General features: G+C 39.4%; 2 protein-coding genes across 4 annotated transcripts in view; one reads left to right on the top strand and one right to left on the bottom strand.

Annotated features, from left to right (window-relative positions):
• The window catches only part of KPNA5 (karyopherin subunit alpha 5), a 36,164-nt gene extending 32,077 nt beyond the window's left edge, over window positions 1-4,087 (bottom strand). Inside the window, exon 1 of one of the 3 annotated variants that reach the window (XM_084890145.1) lies at window positions 3,926-4,087. In XM_084890145.1, coding sequence (XP_084746271.1) covers window positions 3,926-3,980 — 55 coding nt within the window. In that variant the 5' untranslated portion in view covers window positions 3,981-4,087. Of the gene's footprint in view, window positions 1-2,258; window positions 2,626-3,925 lie in introns of those variants that run through there. The other 2 variants (XM_084890144.1, XM_084890146.1) reach the window with 2 other exon arrangements.
• Window positions 4,088-4,154: 67 nt separating this feature from the next.
• On the top strand, window positions 4,155-21,527 carry ZUP1 (zinc finger containing ubiquitin peptidase 1). Its single transcript, XM_084890147.1, has 10 exons — window positions 4,155-4,437; window positions 5,847-6,422; window positions 8,262-8,372; window positions 11,268-11,386; window positions 13,240-13,408; window positions 15,248-15,436; window positions 15,853-16,018; window positions 19,343-19,494; window positions 20,513-20,733; window positions 20,943-21,527. Exons 2-10 carry the CDS (start codon window positions 5,861-5,863, stop codon window positions 20,988-20,990), a joined length of 1,737 nt encoding a protein of 578 aa, XP_084746273.1. The 5' UTR covers window positions 4,155-4,437; window positions 5,847-5,860; the 3' UTR covers window positions 20,991-21,527.
• Window positions 21,528-22,565: the final 1,038 nt, after the last annotated feature.

A 22,565-nucleotide genomic window follows, 5' to 3' on the forward strand; every position in this document is an offset into this window, starting at 1 on the left:
CCTGGCATAAACACAAAACAGTAAAAAAAATGAGTGTGCCTGAATAAGAGAACATAAGGAAAAAGGAGCAGGAGATAAAGCTAGAAAGGTAGGTAACAGCACATGGTTCCTGTAACCTGAAAATGGATTCAATAATTAGAGGCCTAGTGAATGTAAAGAATACATAATTCAATTACTCATGCTGAAGATCAGTAATGAACTCTGATCTCCATTTTTTCCCTCCAAGAGACTACATTCTTATTAATGACACAGAATTTTTATATATGAAATAAAGAACAATGCTAAATATTGTTATTAATAACAATAAGTTGTTTCTAATGACAAATATGTGTTGGTGCACACACCATTTCTGAAATCAATTCATTAAGTATATAAAGAAGGATGTGGGTGGATTATAAATGTACCTTAATTGCCATAATACATGTGTTAAATTCAAATACACAAAGTACTTTTTAAATCATTCCAGCATCCCCAGCCCATTCTGCTCTAGCTCCACTACTATCCTTACCAGTGACCTAATTATCACGTCTGTAGGTTTACAGTTGTGAGTACAAAAACAGTTTATTCTTGTATTATTATTAATTATTGTATTATTTTCCATAGAAGCAACTATAAACCTACTTTGCCCTCCCCATATTTGTACATTCATCCTCAGTATATTTATTTATATACATGTAATATTAGCCTAATAAACTATCCCATTACAGAATTCACAAATAGAAAACAACTTTAAAGTAATAGTTTTAAAAGGTAAACTAATGGAAGTTCTAATGTTTTCTCTTCACATCTAACTGAATCACTTGTGCCTCCTCAACACATACAACAGACCATTAATCTAGGAAACCACATTAAAACTGTTTCACATAAATATGCTAACCAAATAAAATCTAGCTCCAGCACTGACATATCCTTGGTTTCCTTTTCTTCTTCAGTACTAACTTGCTGCCTGAGTCTACACAGCAGTTTAAAAGAGGTCGTAAAGTCTAAACAGAATACGGTAACCTCTAAAGGTCCCTCCTTCTGTAGGATTGTCTTGTTCTCTGGAAAATGATTTTGAATCCTATGCTTTCGAGGCTGCTGTCTCCTACAAGTTATTTCAAACAGAAGAAATGCTCTTCAGACACTCCGAAGCTGCAAAACGGAGGAATTTCTTCTAAGCTTCTTTTTTGACCCGGCTCTTTTGAAAACCTGTGTCGAGTTTGGGCAAATAACTGGCACCTAAAATGTTCCTAACATCTATTCAACGGCATGTTTTGTACCCTATGCCTCCATCTCTATGGGTTTGGGTGCCTGCGAGTAAAATCACAGGATGGGCACAAAGCGGGCAAGTGGGCCGGCCACACCCCTACACCCAACAAGTGGGACTTAAAGATCCTACAGGAAGGAACCGCCTCTGATTGACAGGGAAGTAAGTGACTTTCCCCGCAGAATGGGAGTCATTCAGCGTTGTCAGGGAGACATCAAGTTGGAAGTGTGTGTGTGTGTGTGTGTGTGTGTGTGTGTGTGTGTTTAACGCACATGTGTCAAACACAAGGCCCGCGGGCCAAATCCGGCCGGCCAGGCCTTGCAATGTGGCCCGCACCGCGCTGTCATCACTGCACTCCGCTGTCAGTTTATGACATTGTCAGTTTATGACTGTTCAGTAAACCATTCGGCCCGCAATTTAGGCTGGATTTTAGATTTTGGCCCCTTCTCTGATTGAGTTCGACACCCCTAGTAACGTGTTCAAAAAGTTCAAGAGTAAGTGCCAACGTCATTTTCTTTGGAGGCATCACCGTCCCGTCTCTCGGCTTTGGGGGGGGGGGGGTCCCCGTCTCCGCGGACGCATTAGAGGACACCCTCCGAGGTCCGCGCCGGGAGCTGCGGGCCGAGCATCCTCACCCCGCCGCCGCCGGACCCCCGCTCCCCGGCCCCGGCGGGGCGAGCCGTCAGCCCGGGCCCCGCGGTGCCCGCCATCGGCCGCGGCCCCGGGCAGACCCCGCCGAGCCCGGGGAGCTGCCACGCCGGGCGGACCCGGGGCCGCGCCAGAACCTCCGGGACCGGGCCGCGCGGCGGGAGGGGGGCCGGGCCCCTGGCGCTCCCTCCGGGGACGGGCCTGGGAGGGTCGCAGCCGCGGGGCCTGTCCGGCCGCCACGCCCCCGCCGCCGCCTCCCCGGGACCGGCCCGGGTCCGAACCTCCGCCGGGAAAAGGGGCGGGCACCTGGGGCTCCCAGCGGGCCGATCCCAGGGCCCAGGCCCCGGGGATGTCGGTGACTCACCCATGGACGGCGCTCTGCCCGCGCCCGGCTCCCCGGCCCGGCGGCGGCGGCTGCGCTGACAGCCGGGTCGCCCCTCCGCCCCCGGCGTCGAGCGGAGCGCGGGGTCCGCAGCGCAAGATGGCGGCGCCCTGCGCCCCCTCCCCGCCCGCGGCCCGGCTCCCAGAAGCCCTTGCAGCGGCGGGCGGCACGGGCCCGCAGCGGGGCGGGAGGAGCGCCCGCCGCCCGCTCCGGAGGACCAGCCGGGTGTGCTCCGACCTCGGGGTTTTAAACCCATAGGTCCCTGTGGCCAGAGCGGATCCTACTGCCCAGGTGCTCCGGACGCGTTCTCAGGGGATCATTCACTCCTGTGTTTGCCTGTCCATCCCCCCATCCATCCATCCATCCCCCCCATCCATCCATCCATCCACCTGCCCACCCATCATCCCTCCATCCTCCTCCCCATCCTTTCTCCTCCTCCCTCCTCCCCATCCCTCCTTCTTATCCCTCCCCTCCCATCCATCCCCGCCCCCATCCATCCCACAAAGCAGTGTTCCTGGAGGCTCCTGGGTGCCAGGCACTGTTTTAGATATTGGAGCAGCCACAGTATGCACTGCGGATAAAAATGATAACCTCATGGAGCATCACAGAGGGTCTTTCCTTCTGCAGCGGCATTAACGTTAGTATTCCTGTATGCTCCCCTTTGTTTAAAGCTTTTCAACTTGCCATGTAAACTTTTGGATTCTGCCCTAACTGGTGTTGCTCAGTGGATAGGGCATTGACCTGAAGGGTCCCAGGTTCAATTCAGGTCAAGGGCATGTACCTTGGTTGCAGGCACATCCCCACTAGGAGGCGTGCAGGAGGCGGCTGATTGATGGTTCTCTCTCATGGATGTTTCTAACTCTATCCCTCTCCCTTCCTCTCTGCAAAAATCAATGAAATGTATTTTTTTAAATAAACTTTTGGATTCTATAACATCTGTGGATTTTTTACACACACACACACACACACACACACACACGAGTCACTGTTATATGAAATAACTCCAGGTAAAGTACTCTAAATTAATATAACACATTTTGAATAGCTTGGTAAACCATCCTGCCTTTCAACAAATAGTATTGAAAACAGACTTTTCCAGACCCAATACCAGGCACGGAATATACAAGATTTAAACACACACACACATACACAATTCCTACCCCTAAGAAGCTCTTGTTTTCCAAGTAATCCTCCAGTGCTCTGTTCCTGCTATTGTAATTTTTTTTCTTAATTCCAAACCTTTTTTTTTTTTTTTTTTTTTTTTTTTTTTGATACATGCGCTCTTGTAACCTTGAGGCAAGAACTTGTCTCAGACACCTTCTATCTGCAGAGCGCAGTTTGGAGTGTGACATCTGGTAGCATTTTAATGCTCATTCTGTGGACTCCTGCAGTGCTGTAGGGCCCGCCCTTTCATTCAGAAAGATATCAGAGCCTAGTCTCTCCCTTTTTTTTTTTTTTTTAAGGATATTTTGATTTCTTTATTGATTAAGCTATCACATATTTGTCTTCATTCCCCCATTCCCATCCCAAACCCCTCCCCACGCATGCCCTCACCCCCCTGTTGCCTGTGACCACTGGTTAGGCTCATTCATATGCATGCACATAAGTCCTTTGGTTGATCTCTCCCCCTCACCCCCACCCTCCCTTACCTTCCCTCTGAGGTCTGACGGATGCTTCCTTGTCTCCGGGTCTGTTCTCCTTCATCAGTCTATGTTGTTCATCATTTCCCCTAGATGCTTGAGATCATATGCTACTGGAAATACTTATAAGAACCGAAAATGCTAGTCTCTCCCATTTCGTTAGGTGTCCTGATGCTGCGGGGAGGGGGGGGGGGGGGGGGCGGAAAGACTACAACTTCCAGAATGCACTGCACCTCAGCCGGGCGTGGAGTGGTGCATTCTGGGAGTCCTCTCCTTCCGGGGGCCGGAGGCAAGCTTTTTGAATGTGATGCTGGAAACTGAAAGCTTCTAGGGCCGCAGGTCCTTTCCTCGGTTCCCTGCGGATCGCTGGGCGGGGTGAGCCACCTGCCTGCGTCTCTGGGGCCGGGAAAGCGAATCGACGCCGGGCCCGCTCCTCTGCGGGCGGCCGGTCCCACCTGCGGGACCCGAAGTGGAAGCCCAGCCCGGGGCGGTGTGGCTGCGGCCGGGGCGCCGCGCCGGCGGTAGGTCCCGAGGGTCCCAGCTTCCATTTCCCAGGCGCAGAGCGCGGGCCGGTCAGTGTCCGAGTGGCCGATCCCGGCGCGGGACGTGGGCGCGAACCCGGGTAGACGCGGCCCCGGCCGCCCCAGCTCTGCCCCCCCAGCGCGTCTCCATGGTGAAGGGCGCTCGGCTTAGATTCCTTCTAAAACCAGGAACTGTTTTTCACTTGTCTGGAGGGAAATGAGAAAAATAAGGACAGCATAGGAAGTTCTTATAAAACTACGTCTATTTAAAGTATGGGGATCGTTTCCTTATTTTTCTTTTCCTGTTTTCATTTAAATAGTCCATAGCTGAATAATAATAGCCTGTAGTAGGAAGGTGGTGGCGGTGACTGCTTTTCAAAAAGTTACTTCTTAACAAAAGCACCACTTGTCGGTAGCTAGTGCTTGATTAGCCCACAGAACTCAAAAGGGACTGCTGATGTAGTGCAGATTATAAACCGAATCTCCAAGAGGTGAGATGTTTTCCCTACAATTATGAAACCAGAGATTATAATCCAGTTCTCTAGACTCTGGAGTCAGTCTCTTTTCTGCTCTGCGCAGTCGGCTTCTGTTGTTCAGATTGAGAGTACAGCCCTGGAGCCTGACTGGGTTAGCACTCAGGCTAGCCGTTTCCTGGTGTGGTGACATAGCTGAGCTCGGGTTTACTCCGTGTAGAATAATAGTGACACTTAAACCAGCTTAAAATACCTTAAGCTTTTTAACTGTCACCTGCCGTTGTTAAGATGTGTTTATTTACCCTCCCCACGGTTAACAACTTTAAGTTTCTGTATTCAGATACATCTTGATGAGGCTTCCTTGTTTTCTCTTACCTGATTTATCTTCCCTGGACAATTTTTTTTAAAAAAGCATATTTTATTGATTTTTTACAGAGTGGAAGGGAGAATGATAGAGTTAGAAACATCAAAGAGAAACATTGATCAGCCGCCTCCTGCACGCCCCCTATTGGGGATGTGCCGAAACCAAGGTACATGCCCTTGACCTGAATCGAACCTGGGACTCTTCAGTCTGCAGGCCAACACTGGTCCATCCACTGAATCGAACCAGTTAGGGCTTCCCTGGACAATTTTTAAAATGTTATTTTCTCTCTACCTCAGACTGCACTTTTTGAAATAGCTGAAAAATTATTTTAATTTTCATTATTATTATTGCCTTTGTTTTATTAGACTCGTTAAATAGAAACACAGGAAAATTTTGGTTGAGATTTATATTAATAAGTTTGTATATTTGAGGACCAGTAAGTGCACTGAAAATGTTTTCACCTAAATAGTCTAGTTTTAGATACACTGAATTGTTCCAAATCATTTTATAAAATGCATTTTTGTTTTCAACTCCTATTCTCTAACTTAAAATAACATTGTGTTCTTTTCTAGCTGCCGAGTGTACCATGCTTTCTTGTGATATTTGTGGTGAAACCGTAACCTCAGAACCGGACATGCAGGCTCATCTCCTCATTGCTCACATGGAAAATGAAGTTGTATGTCCATTTTGCAAACTGTCAGGTGTGAATTATGATGAAATGTGTTTCCATATTGAAACCGCTCATTTTGAACAGAACGAATTAGGAAGAAACTTCGAGAGGATCAATCCCGTACTCCGTGGAACTTCAGATAGCAGGAAGGACAGCGCCCAGCAGAGTAGAATGGAAGTTCATGCAAGTATTCATTCTCCCTGTGCATCTAACCACCCAAACATTTCAGCTCAAAGCCAGCCAAAGGATGGCACTTTAGAACATCAAGCCTTTTATTCAGAGAACTTGACTGAATCTAGAAAATTCCCGGGGAGTAAGGAAAAACAGTGTGACCTACCCAAAATAAAAGGACCAATTTATGGCACAGTGTATAGTCCTCCTGAATGTCCATTCTGTGGGAAAATAGAAGATTGTACTCAAGATATGGAAACTCATGTGAAAACAAATCATGCCAATCTTTTAGACACTCCGGTAAAAGGTAAAGTGTTCATTTTATATAGTAACAACTAATGTTAGTTCCAGTTAACATGTGGTGCCCTAAAAGTCAATTTGTATTCAGGTTACTTACAACCGTGTTTCAAAAATCAGTCTATATCTATAGCATTGTTTATTTGCAATCGTTGCAGTACAATACAATTCAATAATGGGAAAGAATATAGATGAAGATAAATAAATGTTTCGGCTCCACTGAGAGTCATTTTATTACCTTTTTGAAGAGAAAGACAACATCAACTGAATGGCATCTGGACTGTTTCAGACTGATTTTTTGTTATTGAGTTCTAGTTTGATTTAATTGTGATCAGAAAACATACTATGGTTTCAGTTCTTGCCAGCATTTGATGTTTGTTTTCCATGTTCCAGATTTTGGCCATGCTAATGTGTGTAGTAGTATCTTACTTTAATTTGTAAGTCCCTAGTAAAGTGTGATGAGCATCTTTTACTGTTAATCCTCACCTGAGGATATTTTTCCATTGATTTTTAGAGAGTAGAAGGGAGGGGGAGAGACAGAGAGAAAGAAACAAATATGTGAGAGACACATCGATTGGTTACCTCCACATGTGCTCTCTGACCGAGGATCAAGCCTGTACCTGCCCTTGATCGTAATTGAACCCAGAACCCTTAAATCTGAGGGCTGACGCTGCAGCTACTGAGCCAACTCGGCTAGGGCATGAGTTGTATTTTAACACTGCCTTTATAATTATTCAAAGTGTGTGTATACATTTTTTATGGACACCTTATATATACAGTAGGATATTAGCCATGAAAAGGAAATGCTGCCATTTGTATCTATCTGGGTGGACCTTGATGGCGTTATTGTAAATGAAATGAATCAGACATAAAAAAACAAATACTGTATAGTCTCACTTATATATGGAATCTAAAAAATAAAACACCAAACTCAGAAAAAGATATTCAATTTGTGATTACTAGCGGCAGAGGTAAATGGTGGGGAAATTGGTACAAGCTTTCAGTTATATGATATTTAATGAGCTCTGAGGATGTGATATACAATATGTTGACTAGAGCTGACACTGCTGCGTGGTATATTTAAAAGTTGCTTAAGTGTAAGAGTAAATCCTAAAAGTTCTCATCACATGGGGGAACATTTTTTTTTCTCATTTCTATATGATACGGATACTAACTAAACTTACTTTGGTAATCATTTCACAACATGTGTAACTCAAGTCATTATGCTGTATACCCTAAACTTATACAGCACTGTATGTCAGTTATAACTCAAAACTGAAAGAAAAATACTTAGTGTTCTAGCTTATCTTAGTAGGCTCTATAGCAGGGGTCCTCAAACTTTTTAAAGTGGGGGCCAGATCACAGTCCCTCAGAGAGCTGGAGGGCCGGACTATATGAACTACTAATTCCTACTATAACACCTCAGCTGCGCTCACTGCCCAAAAAACCTGGCGGGCAGGATCAGACTCCTCTGCGGGCCGCATGTGGCCCGCGGACCTTAGTTTGAAGACCCCTGCTCTATAGCTTTATTATTATTATCATACTGATAATATAATTAACGTTTCCAAATTCTTTCCTAAACTGAGTATGCATATCCTACATCAAATTTTTCCTTTTTGTTTTTAAATTTTCTCTTATGTGCTGGTTAAAAGAAGAAGTAGGAAAAGAGAGTATGCTGAAGCATGTCTGTAAATTTATATAATTTAAAGTGTAGCTTCAAACCCTCACATAGGAGGAACATTCAAACACTTGAAGAAATTTTTTGGCAAGAAACCAAACAGCCTTTGACTTCGGGTGAAAATCTAAAAGTTTCCTAAATAAAACCAATTGAATTATATCTTTAATACAGACTGTGATCAACCATTGTATGACTGCCCTATGTGTGGGCTCATCTGTACAAATTACCATATTCTCCAGGAACATGTTGACTTGCATTTGGAAGAAAGCAGCTTTAGACAAGGTATGTTTATATGTTTAAAAATAAGAATGTCATTATTTAATTTCCACTTCCTAGGATACATATCTAATTTTTAGATTAGTGATCTATAGAGAAAAAAATCATACTGGTCAAAAATAAGGCTGTCCCTTTAAAGAATTCAAATCTAGTTCCAACTTTTTAAAAGAAGTTGCGGTGGTTTTTTTTCTTCGTTTTTAATATATCTTTATTGATTTCAGAGAGGAAGGGAGAAGGAGGAGAGATAGAAACATCAGCGATGAGAAAGAATCATTGATTGACTGCCTTTTGCACACCCCACCCAGGGGACTGAGCCCACAACCTGGGCATGTGCCCTAACCAGGTATCGAAGTGTGAGCTCCTCGTTTATAGGTCAATGCTCAACCACTGAGCCACGCTGGCTGGGCTAAAAAGTGTTTTGTTTTGTTTTTTGGTAGAAAAATTGTGAAGAATAAACTGTTATGACCAACAACTGAACTATAGGTGTGCATCCAGGGTTTTGCCCCAGAGTACTAATATTTATTTATTTATTTGTTTATTTATTTATTTATTTATCTATCTTTCTAAACATATTTTATTGATTTTTCACAGAGAGGAAGGGAGAGGGATAGGGATAGCTAAAAACATCGATGAGAGAGAATCATCGATCAGCTGCCTTCTGCACACCCCCTACCAGGGATGTGCCCGCAACCAATGTACATGCCCTTGACCGGAATCGAACCTGGTACCCTTCAGTCCGCAGACCGACACTCTATCCACTAAGCCAAACCGGTTTCAGCAGAGTACTAATATTTAGAAGATAATTAAATATTAGGCAGTTTTCAAAATCAATTTGATTTATAAGTTGAAGCCATTTTTTCAGCAGCTAGAAGTAACTGAATTTAACACTGGGTCCGTCAGAATTGTTGGTGAACTAGGATGCTGCCATATAGCACAATTTTTAAAAAGAATTTGAACTATGTGACTAAAAATTTTTTCCTTTCTAGTGGCTAGCCCAACTTTTTACATCACCGCTTACTAATTTTTAAGTGACATGAAAATTTTCCTCTGTGCCCTATTTTTTTTAATGTGATATTACTTAGTAATCACTATGGTGACTTAGAAGTGGAAATACCCTATATGAGTTGTACATTCCTACTGAGACAAAATATAACATAAACTCTAAGAGAAAACTAATTGTATTTTATTAAATTTTAATTTCTTAAGGTACATAGATACCACCTGTTAATGCAGGGTATCTATGTCCAGTGTCATTGATCCTAGTACCAGTCAGTTATCACCATAGACAGACAGCTTTACCTGCTCACTCAAGACTAATCCCAAGATGAGAATTAGTGTAGAAAAGATGGAACAGTGTTCTACTCTGTTCTTGACTAACTGTTGTGGAAGAAGAATCTCTGGAGCTGAGTACCAGATAATTCTTACTTTGTATATGGATATGCTTTATATTGGTGCATAAATTATTCTGTAAGCCTGTAATGGGTAATGAGAGAAAGATATGGTCTGAATATACTAGTATCACTGTAGATAACCTCAGAATTACACCACAAGTCTGTTGTAAATTGCATATCTCCAACAATAGAAGTGGGGACCAGCCAAGACCGGTTTGGCTCAATGGATAGAGCGTCGGCTTGGGGACTGAAGGGTCCTGGGTTCGATTCCGGTCAAGGGCATGTACCTTGGTTGCGGGCATATCCCCAGTAGGGGGTGTGCAAGAGGCAGCTGATCGATGACTCTCTCTCATCGATGTTTCTAACTCTCTCTCTTCCTTCCTCTCTGTACAAAATCAATAAAAATATATTTAAAAAAAAAAAAAAGAAGTGGGAACCAAATAGGAAGAGATAGTGGAGGCTTGAGAGATTGGAAAGGAAAGAAAGAATAGTAAAATACATTATTAAACCACCAAATTGGAGGATCAGGAAGATAAGATACTGGCCAGAAGCCACAAGCTAGTGGATCTGTGGATCACTGGATAGAGGGGAAACAGGGCAAGATGCTGTACTATAATTAATACCTGTATGATCTCATACCTGTATTTTGCAAACATATTTTTATGCTCTATTATTTTCTTCCCAGATTTTTTTTAAACCATTCTATCTGATTTGTGTTAATAAGGAACACCAATGAAGAATGTGGCTTAATTGCTCTAAGTTTGGGTTTCTTCACAAGATAATTGTACCTGTCTTCCTAAGGTTGTTATAAGGTCCCAAATGAGATAATAAATGGAAAGTTCTTGTCTCAACCTAAACACTCAGTGAATGTTAGTTATTTAAATGGAGGCTATACTCTTTTTTTTTTATGTTTTATTGATTTTTTACAGAGAGGAAGAGAGAGGGATAGAGAGTTAGAAACATCGATGAGAGAGAATCATCAATCAGCTGCCTCTTGCGAACCCCCTACTGGGGATGTGCCCGCAACCAAGGTACATGCCCTTGACCAGGATCAAACCTGGGACCTTTCAGTCTGCAGGCCAACGCTCTATCCACTGAGCCAAACCGGTTTTGGCTTTTTTAAAAAAATACTTTTATTGATTTCAGAGAGGAAAGGAGGTGGATAGAAAGATAGAAACATCAATGATGAAAGAGAATCGTTGATTGGCTGCCTCCTGCATGTCCCACACTGGGGATTGAACCCGCAGAGCATGTGCCCTTGACTGGAATCGAACCTGGGACCCTTGAGTCCACAGGTCAATGCTGAGCCAAACCAGCTAAGGCTGGAAACTATACTCTTACCGAAGTAGTTTAAGTTCTGCTAACTTTGAACTTTCAATTTATGTAAATCATAGGTATGAACAAATGGCAAAATAATAGCATTTACTCCTTTTTAAAATATATATATTAACAAGTAATAAATGAGCTTTGATTTCAGTAATTTTATTCTAAACACTAAAATATCTGATAGGCATGGATAGAGTCCAATATTCTAGAGACCTGGAATTGGCTCACCACCTTCAAGAAGAAGAAGACAGAAGGAGATCTGAAGAATCAAGACAAGAAAGGGAAGAATTTCAGAAGTTACAGGTACATAAATTTATTATAACTATTAAATTTTAATATTCTGGTTTGGTAGAATTCTTACTTTTCAGATATGCTGTCAAGACTTCAGCCTATTGCTTTTATCCTCATTATATACTAAATATTTTTTAACATGTATTTTATAGTTCCTAACAGCTACCATTTATAAGTACTCATTCTGGTTATGTACTAGGGTAAGCACCTCATATATCATATCCAAACTCTTCACAACAACTCAATTCTCTGGAGAAATTATATTAAACCTCTTTTTTTTTTTTTAACAAATGAAGACAAATAGTGCTTAGTAGCTTAACTTGCTCAGGATCAGGCAGTATTAAATGAAAAGCTTGGATTCAAACCCATGGTTAAGTTGATGGGCAAATTAAGAAACCAAGACTCATAATATATGGTACCATGTGGATACTTGAAATATCAGGGGGAACACTTTGTAAAGTATATGTTGTCTAACCACTGTGTTATACACCTGAAACTGATACAGAAAAATATTTAATGTAAGCTGCAATTGAAAAAGAAAAGAACTGGTTAATACTTCAGTACATATCAAATCCTTTTATTGTGAATACTTGAGGCCTGGTGTATGAAAATTCATTCACTGGAGGGGAGTCCCTCAGCCTGGCCTGCCCCCTCTCACAGTCCAGGACCTCTCAGGGGCGGGAGGCGACCCAGCAATCAGGGAAAGGCCTCATCATACCTCTGCTGCTGACACTGCCAGCAGCGCAAGCCTCGGTCAGCCCTGGTTACCTGAGCCTCGGTCAGCCCTGGTTACCTGAGCCTCAGGCAGCCCTGGGTGGCTGGGCAGCCTCCATCCGAGGCTTACATGCACCTTGGGCCAGCCCTGGGGGTTGAGGGGCTGAGGGGACTGTGGGAATCTCGGGGGGGGGGGGGGAGGGGGGTGTGTGAAGGCATACCCCAGCGGGGCTGAGGGAACTGGGTGCCGCTATCTTGTGGTTGTGGGCGCCACTATCTTTTAGGGTGTGGCAGTCAATTAGCATATTCCCTCCTTATTGGCGGTGGGTACCATTATCTTTGTGACAGTGTGAGAATCAATTAGCATATTCCCTCTTTATTAGATAGGGTCATAATTTTCCCAAACTTATTTGACCTCTGACTTTTTTCTCAGGCATCTCACAAATGGCAATATGAGAGAAAATTTAATTCTCACTTTAGAATATCTAATTTTGTCTATTTTTCTCATTGGTGATTCATTTACTTGCAAACTATTTTCCCACCAGGATTCAGAAGAGAAAAGAAAATTGGTTCTTCACGACTCTTCTTGCCTTATATAATTTTGCACATTATAAATCCAAAAAGCTTCCAATATTAAAGGGAATTTGTTATTCCCTTTGCAAATTGGTTGTTTAGATCTCAGAACTTTTTCCAAGAAGGCTGTTTTATACATATTTTGAGATTCTCTGTTCTTTGTGCATAAACAGTTCATTTACTATGTAGAATGAATGCCTGAATGAATTATGAATTAAGTAGGCCTTTGTAGACTAGCTTGGGAACCAAATAACAAGTAATGACAGGTTTCCTTGCAAAAATCATCAGTATGTTCAGAACTCATCTGCCTTGTACTTTTAGTAGGAAAACAGGCTTCTCTACCACAAGAAAAGCAAGTCTCTTGCCATGATGGTTGTTTACAGAGAAGGCTTTTACTAATTCAGGGATTTTGTATGCGTGATTTATTTTTCACAAAAATCTTTAAATTGATTTTTATAAAAGTCTGTAAACCAAAATGTTTCAAAATGCATTTCCAGATAAATGAAATTATGGTACATTTCCTTCCTCACTGAGGCAAAGGAACATAAAAATTAAGTTATTTGTTTTATATTCAATAGCGACAATATGGTTTAGATAATTCTGGAGGGTACAAACAGCAGCTACTGCGAAGTATGGAGAGAGAAGTAAATAGTGGAAGAATGCATCCATCTGAATTTCACAGAAGAAAAGCTGATATGATGGAATCACTAGCTATTGGTATTGATGATGGGAAAACAAAAACTTCTGGTGAGTTCTTAAACATCAAAATCATGGTTTTAATATTCTATGTATCACCGAAGTAATAATCAAAATTTCTTGAATTTTGCCTCATTTTCATAATCCACAATTTATATAGGTTTAGGTGAGACTGTGTTCAAATAATTTTTTTAAATGTGTTGTTTTAAAAGTTCTAAACTTCTGTTCTTACAGTAAATAGTTCACCTAAAATAATTCACTTTTATATTGTGTTAATTTACTCTTTTTGGAAAATGAACTTTTTAACTTCGATACAGTTATTATGGAATTGTTTGCCAAAGTGGTCAAAATCCACATTTGCATCTGTATTCTCACTCACACTTTGTATGGTGGCACTATATAATTTTGGCCTTTAGGGCATGAAATGATATAATTTGCATTTCTTTGTTTATTCCTGAGGTAGTTTCTTCAAGAAATAACCTATTTCATTCATTTATCCTTTTCTCTGTTGGATTGTTTTTCTTATTTGTGCAAGTCCTTCAAGCACATCAGGATTCTAATTCTTTGTTGATTTTATGAGGTAGAAATGTCTTCTTCAAGTCTATAATTTTACCTTTAAATTTCATATGTGGTATGTTTATTTTTTAAATTTTCTTTTTCAGTTACAGTTTATACTTAATGTTACTTTGTATTAGGGTTAGACAATCATACTTTACAAAGTGATCTCCCAAATATTTGAAGTATCTATCTATTCTAATATTATTGACTACTGATATATTCCCTATGATGTACTTTACATCCCCATGACTGTTTTATAACTACCAATTTGTACTTCTCAATCCCTTCAACTTTTCACTGAGTCTAACTCCTTTTTGCTCTATCATTAGTCTGTTCTCCATATCCATGGATTTGTGCCAATTTTGTACATTTATTTTGCTCTTTAGATTCCACATACAAGTGAAATCATATGGTATTTGTCTTTCTCTGACTGACTTATTTCTCTTAGCATAATACCCTCCAGGCCCATTCATGTCATCACAAGTGGTAAGATTTCATTCTTTTTTATGGCTGCATAATACTCCATTGCATATTTGTACCACATCTTTTCATCCACTGATCTGTTGATGGGCACTTGCGTTGCTTCCATATCTTACATATATCCTTTCAAAATAAAAGAGTCATTTTTAAGAAACTCCCCTGTCTTTGAGATCAGGGTTTTTTTATTTATATATTTTATGAAAAATTGCTTTTCATATTTTTATTTTAATCCACTTGGAATTTATTTGTACATATGTGTATGTGAGAGAGAGGGAGGGAGAAGAGAAAGAAAAGGTATGGATCAAATATTTTCCCTTTATAACAATACTTTAATTTCCTTTTGCTTATTATCTTAGTACCATTTGATGAATCTGTACTTTCTTTCCTTATACTTCTCTGTAAGGGTCTCCATGTAAAAAGGTTTCTATGTGAAGTAGGAGATCCTAGGAAATATGTAATATGATTCATTGGATATACAGTAAGAAAATATTAAAAACGTCTATTTTTAATTTGTGTCATTCTTTAATTTCTAAGTGTTCATATATTTAAGTTACTAAAGAACCACTAATTTCTATGTAATTTAAAATAAATATAAATGTAAAAGATTACCCAACACAACCCTAAAATATACTATGTCCTTTTGATAAGCTGTCTTGTAGTTTAGAAGTGATTGATTTAATGGCAAAGCAGGACATGAACTAAGGTTATATAACTAAGGTTAAAGAAAAGAAGAGGTGGATTGACAAAATGTAGATGTGGCGCTTGAGGGACAGATTGATAATAGAAATATATTGGGCAGCCATAGGAAGTAACTAATTCTTCTAAACCTTCTCACCCTCTCTCCTGCCGCAGGGATTCTGGAAGCACTCCATCAGCATTACCAGAATGCTGCCCCGGAGGTCCGGCGGGTGTGGCTCTCCGCAGCCGTGGACCACTTTCACTCCTCTTCCGGTGACAAAGGCTGGGGCTGTGGGTACAGAAATTTCCAAATGCTGCTGTCGTCATTACTACAAAATGATACTTACCACGATTGCTTGAAAGGTATGTGAAGTACAGTACTTTGAATTTGTCATCTTATAGGATACGGGATGAATTAAAATACAGTGGGCAAAGTTAATAGCTTTAATGAAGAAGTATTTTGGATATTTACATGTAGATAAACTGATACAATAGAAAATGTCAAGAATAACTCTCTTAGAAACTGCTGTAGGCTCCTCTGGAGTACATGCTGCCCATGAAATAATGTATAGTAGGGACACTTAATGGCTTTGAGGAAGAAATACTTTGGGATATTTACATTAAAAACCTGAATTCTGGTTGGAGGAAGCGAAACTGATACAATAAAAGATGTCAGCAATAACTGTCTTAGACTCCTCTAGAGTAAGTGGTGTACTGCTAAATGATATTGTTCAGCGCTTTAGTAACTGCCAGGTAACAGGTTTGCTTGTCGATTTTAGGTATGGCAGTTCCTTGTATTCCAAAAATCCAGTCTATGATTGAAGATGCGTGGAGAGAAGGTTTTGATCCTCAGGGTGCCACTCAACTTAATGACAGGCTCCAGGGAACAAAGGCCTGGATCGGAGCGTGTGAAATATATACACTTCTGACCTCCCTGAGGGTAAAGTATGTACCTAAAAAGCCAAGTTGATATTCTTGTCACATCTGGGAGGTCTTACTGTTTCTGAGTTGTTTTTTGTTTTTCTATCAAAGCAGTAGTTAAAAATTAAAATTGAAGTAGCACTAAAAGGTTTATATGAAATATTAAATTCATTTCCTATCTCATCCTCCTTTCCATTATCTAGTCTTTATTGGAAGCAGCTGTCATTCCCATTTTTAAATAATATGCTTTCGTGGCTTTTTTTCAGTTTTAGACATTGTCTACCGCATTCCCCTTACATTTCCCACCTGTTCACTCTCAATCCTTCCAACATGGTTAAATCTCAGCTTTTATTAAGTTAAAGTTAGAGTTTACATCAAGACTATATAACTATTATATTGCTGATTTTATTGTATTTGAAAGTTTTTTGCGTCTTGTGTTAGCCCTGATACTATGAGATTTCACCTGGACTGTGGGATTTGGATACATTGTGTGGAGATTTGTTTTTTCTTTCTAATCTGGAATGGTAAATTGTAAGATCTCAGTATGGTGTTTAAAAGCTTGGACTTTGGAGTCAGATGCCTGTAATTGCTTCCGGCTTTCCTATCTATCTGCTCTGTGATTTCATTTGTCTGTCCCCTTATTTATCTTATTTACAGAGTATTTCTATCCTAGTTCTACCATTGATAAAGGGACATATAAATAGTAACTCCTTCATGGAGTTATAGTGGTAATTAAATGAGATAATAATAAAGTGCTTGAAACTGTTATTGGAATGTAGTAAGAGCTCAGAGGTTAACTGGAAGTTTATTGGTCGTGTATTTTTTTTTTAATATTTGCTTTTTGTTTTACTGTTTATTTTTTATAATATATTTTTATTTTTTTACAGAGAGGAAGGGAGAGGGATAGAGAGTTAGAAACATCGATGAGAGAGAAACATTGATCAGCTGCCTCCTGCACATCTCCTACTGGGGATGTGCCCACAACCCAGGTACATGCCTTGACCGGAATCAAACCCAGGACCCTTCAGTCCGCAGGCCGACGCTCTATCCACTGAGCCAAACCAGTTAGGGCTGTTTTACTGTTTAGATTCACTCAACTTTATCTCCCAAATACTCTTGAATTGTTACTTTAGCAATCATGTTTTTAATTCTAAGGGGTAAAGTTTCATAGACTCCTACTATTCTTATATGGTTGCAAATTTTTTCCTCCCAACACTTTGTATCTTTCTGTTCCTTAAACTTTTGTTTCCTTCATGTTAATTTTTTTCCATATCTATTTATTTTAGTCTTTTCCATTTTGAAGACATTCTACCTTTTGTAAATAGTTAACTATCTATTCCTAGAGTGAGGGATGAGATTTTGTGGGATTGCATGAGGTTTACAGAGTAACAGACTTCATTTAAGGAGTCTTAGGTGGAAACTTGCTATTTGGTTGGGGAACTCTTAAATATCAGTATAGAGCGACATCTTTTCTCAGAGGCCATTCAGAGAAGAGTTCTCCACTTTTCAGCTCCTGCGTGTGTGTGTGTGTGTGTGTGTGTGTGTGTGTGTGTGTGTGTGTTGGGGGAAGTGAAAAGTGATTTGCCTTCTTTATGCAAACTTCCAATTAATCTCATATTGTCGTCCCCATTACTACTCTCCCCAATACCTTGGCCTCTAAGCTTTCAGTTTTCCATTTTTCAGAATCATGTGACCGGTTCTTATCTGTCCCCATTCTCTCTGTCCTTGGGTGTTTAAGTCATTTCCTTCTTCAGTATTTTGTTGTTGGGCTTTCAAGAGGAAACAGAGATAAGTGCCTTTGATCATCTTTAATGGAAAATTTGCCTTAAGCTTTATGACTCCATAGTTTCTTTTATGTTTGTTCCTAGGTAATTTATCCAGTGTTTTACACTATTTCTACCTTATTAGTTGGTAGATTTATTGCTAAAAATATTTAAAATTTTTTAAATAACGAATGTGTGTATAACTTAAGTGATTTAAATTGAAGGGACTAGTTTTATCCTCTAAATTTTCTCTTTTTTTCTTTATGCCAATCTGTTCACACATTCATATTACATGTACTACATCATGTTTGAGCTTTTATAAGTTTTAAGGAAAAATTTTTCATCTAAAATACATGGTGTATCCAACTTTTTCTTGGTACCTGAAATAGTTTAGTCTTCCTTCGAATAAAACCTTTTTATTAATGAGCCTGGATTTATTTGCTAGTTATTTAAATGTCTTCCTTTTGCACTCCATGAATTATACTCTGTTGGGTTCTATTTACATTCTTAAATATAAACATGCAGTCAACTGCTAACCCAAAAGTCGTTTCTACTTTTTAACAACTATCCAAAACTTGATTTCAACATTTAAAACTCAGTACTAATCAGTTTGAAAGTTACCAATATGAAACTTTGTAATTAAGCCTTTGGAGAACTGAAATTGAACAAAGGAGAACTGAAAGTTAGGAAGTAGAACTGAACGTTTATGTCCTAGGAATGAGAGAGGTCAGATAACAGGGCTGCTGGCTCACTCTTCCTTTATTGTTTACCCCTTATTCTTTTCAGGTCTCTACCCACGTGTCACTTCAGTGAGGCCTTCACTAACCACCTGAAGTTAAAATGACAACCATTACAGTTTGGAAATTTTATTGCCAACAGACACAAGGACAGGATATCTATGCTATACTTTAAAATAAAAATAAAGTATATAAAGTGCTTTTGTTTATACCTGACTTTTTAAAATAGTTGGAAAGTGTACACACTAGTTAAAATAATTTTGTTTATTCAAGGTTGACTTCCTCTTGAGGAACCAATACCACAACCGGAGTCTGGTGGCCAATAGGAGATCGATAGATAGGTGTATAGATGGGGTACACAGGTTTTTCTGACTTTTACAGGTATTCTTCTCTTATTTATTATTGGAATTTGAGAGAGCTGACAGGAAAATACTCAGGATATTTTTGATAAATGTGAATGGATATTTTTGATAAATGTGAATGGTTGTCGAGGAATTAAAATTAAAAGTTGGCTTCCAATTGATTATGAGGCTCAGAGGCTTTAGAATAAAAGCTGTGTCTCAGGTTTTATATAGGTGATTTTTAAAAATCTCATTTATTCATGGAGATTTTGCATATCAGAAAATCTTTTCAACTTTAATTGTCAGTCATCAACTTTATTATGAAGTTATTTATTTCCTCATAAAGTGAGTTTTTTATATAAACAATAAAATTTGCATTTGTTTACTTCTTAGGAGAATAAGATAGGATTAGTTTTAAACTAAGAATGATTTTGTATTATTAACTCCACTGATGAAAATGATTTTTAGAATATTCTCTAAATAATTTCTTCCGTCCATTTTTTCTAGGTGCCGCATTGTGGATTTTCACAAGTCAACCGGGCCTTTGGGTACGCACCCCCGCCTGTTTGAATGGATACTGAACTATTACTCTACTGAGAGGGAAGGGGGTCCAAAAGTAGTGTGTACCTCTAAACCTCCCATCTATCTGCAACATCAAGGTTAGTGCAACTCAGAGATCCTAACTCTAACTCACAGGCATATCTTTATACGACAGAGAGTTAGCTTTTGCTTTAGGACAGGTTAAAAGTCTGGTTGTGGCGAGTATGGTGACAGTAGCTTGTCTGATTTTCATAGCTACATCTTCATTTCCATCTATTCCTGGGTAAGGAAAGATGATACCTCTGGTATCGTTAGGGCTGCTGGCTCACTCTTCCTTTATTGTTTATCCCTTATTTTTTTCAGGTCTCTACCCACGTGTCACTTCAGTGAGGCCTTCCCTAACCACCTTATCTAAAAGTTCATCTCATTATCCCAGGATCCCATCAAGGCATTTCTTACTCCTTTTCCTGCTTTATTTTTTTAGATATAGTATAAGATATGCTTTGCTTACTTATCTTGCTTAAGGAGTATTTCTTCCTATTGTGATATGAGTTCCCCAAGGCAGGAATGTTTAATTTGCTCGCTCTGTATCACTGATTCCTGGACTAGTGCCTGGCACAGGCCTGTTTGAATGTTGAGTGGGTGGTCTGGATTGACAGGAATGAGGAAAAGTAATTGTTAGGAATTTCATCATTAAGCAATATAAATGAAATTCTAGTATATAGTATAAATTTATTTTTGTTTACCTTTTAGAACCATTAAAGTTTTGTTTTATGGTAGATAATTTTCAAATCCTTTGAGACCTTTGAATAGGAAGGATCAAGGGTTTAGTAAAGAAAAACTAAAATGTGTGACACAGTAGAAAATGGTTTGTAATTAAGCCTTTGGAGAACTAAAATTGAACAAAGGAGAACTGAAAGTTGGGAAATAGAACTGAACGCTTATGTCCTAGGAATGAGAGAGGTCAGATAACTCTATGTCAGAGGGACTAACTATATTTATAGTCTAAACACCCATTTGCACACACTCCATATACTCAGAGAGTATTCAGTGTGTGTATGTACATAGTTATTTTTATCTGTATGTATGGCTTTAAGTAAATCATATACATATAGCTGTTACTTTATTTTTTGATAGGTCATAGTCGAACAGTTGTTGGAATTGAAGAGAGAAAAAACCGAACGTTATGTTTACTAATTTTTGATCCTGGATGTCCTTCTCGAGAAATGCAGAAACTATTAAAGCAAGACATGGAGGCTAACAGTCTCAAGCAACTTAGGAAATTTGTGGGAAATTTAAAGCATAAGCAGTACCAGATAGTGGCTGTAGAGGGCGTTCTTACTGCAGAGGAGAAAATTGTAAGTCTTTATCTGGAATTTAAAATTTTTTTTTATGGTTTGGATTTTAAAATATTTCTCATTTTTTAAATTAAAAATTGTAATTTTGCTTAAGAAATTTTCATTATCTTGAAATTATTTTTAGATCTTTTAAAATATCAGAATAATATGTATTCTGACTAATTGATTTCTGCTTACAATTAACAATTTTTTAAAAATTTTGTTTCAAGGCAAGGAGACAAGCATCTCAAGTGTTTACAGCCGAGAAGATTCCTTGAAGAATTAAGCATTTCAGTGAGTTTGGAATTTCATGTCCCAAATTCAGATATTAAATCCTTAATGCAACTTATGAACCTGTGAATTCTCTAAATACTCAACTTTTAGTTTCTAAAATGTCTAAATATATCATTAGTGATTCACTGTTTAGAAATTATTTAGAAAAATATTTTGTTTGCATTGTGGGTTTTGTATTTTTTACCCGTGTTTCAGAAACTGATTTTGTATTATAGTCATATTTAGTATTTATTAGGTTCTTATGTTAAGTGTGCTTAGTATTTTCCATGTATTAATTAGTTTAATCTTCAAACTAGTTCTGTGAGACAAGTGTTATTATTAGTGTGTGAGGAAATTGAAACTGCAAGATTAGTAATTTGCCTGGAAATTTTTCATAATCCCAGGCTCTCTCACTTTCAAATTCTTACCAATGTTTGGGTATTGGGCACACAATGTAATATACAGATCATGTATCATAGAAATTACACTTGAAATCTATATCATATTAATCAGTGTCACCCCAATAAATTTAATTAAAAGCATTGTTTTCTCCTGTTGTAAAACATTTAATGAAATTCCCTCCTTACCTCCTAGAAATAACTTAATATTTAACAGGTGTCACTCTGAAAAGAGGGATTTGCTTTTGTTCGATATTCACACTCGTACCTATACAACTGAGATTTAGAGTCTTGTGTGTAATGTGTCCTGTAGGAAAGAAACTTTCAGATTCATGTTGGCTGTGCTGTGTAAGGTTGCAGAAAAGAATCCTACTCTGGCCAAGTGAAGCAGAAGGAAATCCATTGAGAGATGGTTGGAGAAGCTCACAGAATCCATTGGTAACTAGGGCACTTTGCTGGAACAAAGGCAACTCCTCGACTGTGGTCTGATTCATAGCGAGAGCCGAGGTAGAATGTCTCTGCTCACAATTCAGATTCCCAAGAGGAATCTGATGCCATGGTGTGTGCCTTGGACAGAGGCAATTTTCTCAAAAGGAAATCGGGGTAGATGAGGAAATGGATATTAAACAACAACTGCCTGTTATACCATGAAAAATGAACAAGAATCTACTTGATGAAGTTTTATAAATATTCACTACACCACTGAATACTAAAAGTTGCATTCCAAGAATGAATAACATTGACAATTGGAAAATTCTAGAAATAACCCTTTCTAATATTTTTGTCCTTCAGACTAGTGATCAGGTTTCTCCCTCATATCCCTATGCAGGTATTCTTTTTCATGCCATCATTACTTCTTACCTAGATAACCTGCTAACTGGACTCCCTTGAGTCTCTGTCATCCATCTACACAGAAGCCAAATGTTCCTTACAACTACGATTCTGTCACTTCTAGTTGGGTCCTTTTCCCTGTTCCTGTACAAAATCTGAACATCCCACACAACCTGGACCCTGCTTGCCTCTCCAGGCTCATCTCTCACCACTCTCCAAGTGCCACTCCTTTTAGCCTGAGTCCTTCACCAAAATATAGTTGGTGCTGCCTAGGACCGTCCTACCTTTGTTCTCCACCTCTTGGAAGTGCTTCCTGAATTGCACAAGTCTGAATAAATGCACCTTCTAAGT

Source organism: Pipistrellus hanaki, assembly GCF_964339955.1.
Source record: "Pipistrellus hanaki genome assembly, chromosome: 7".
NCBI lineage: Eukaryota > Metazoa > Chordata > Mammalia > Chiroptera > Vespertilionidae > Pipistrellus > Pipistrellus hanaki.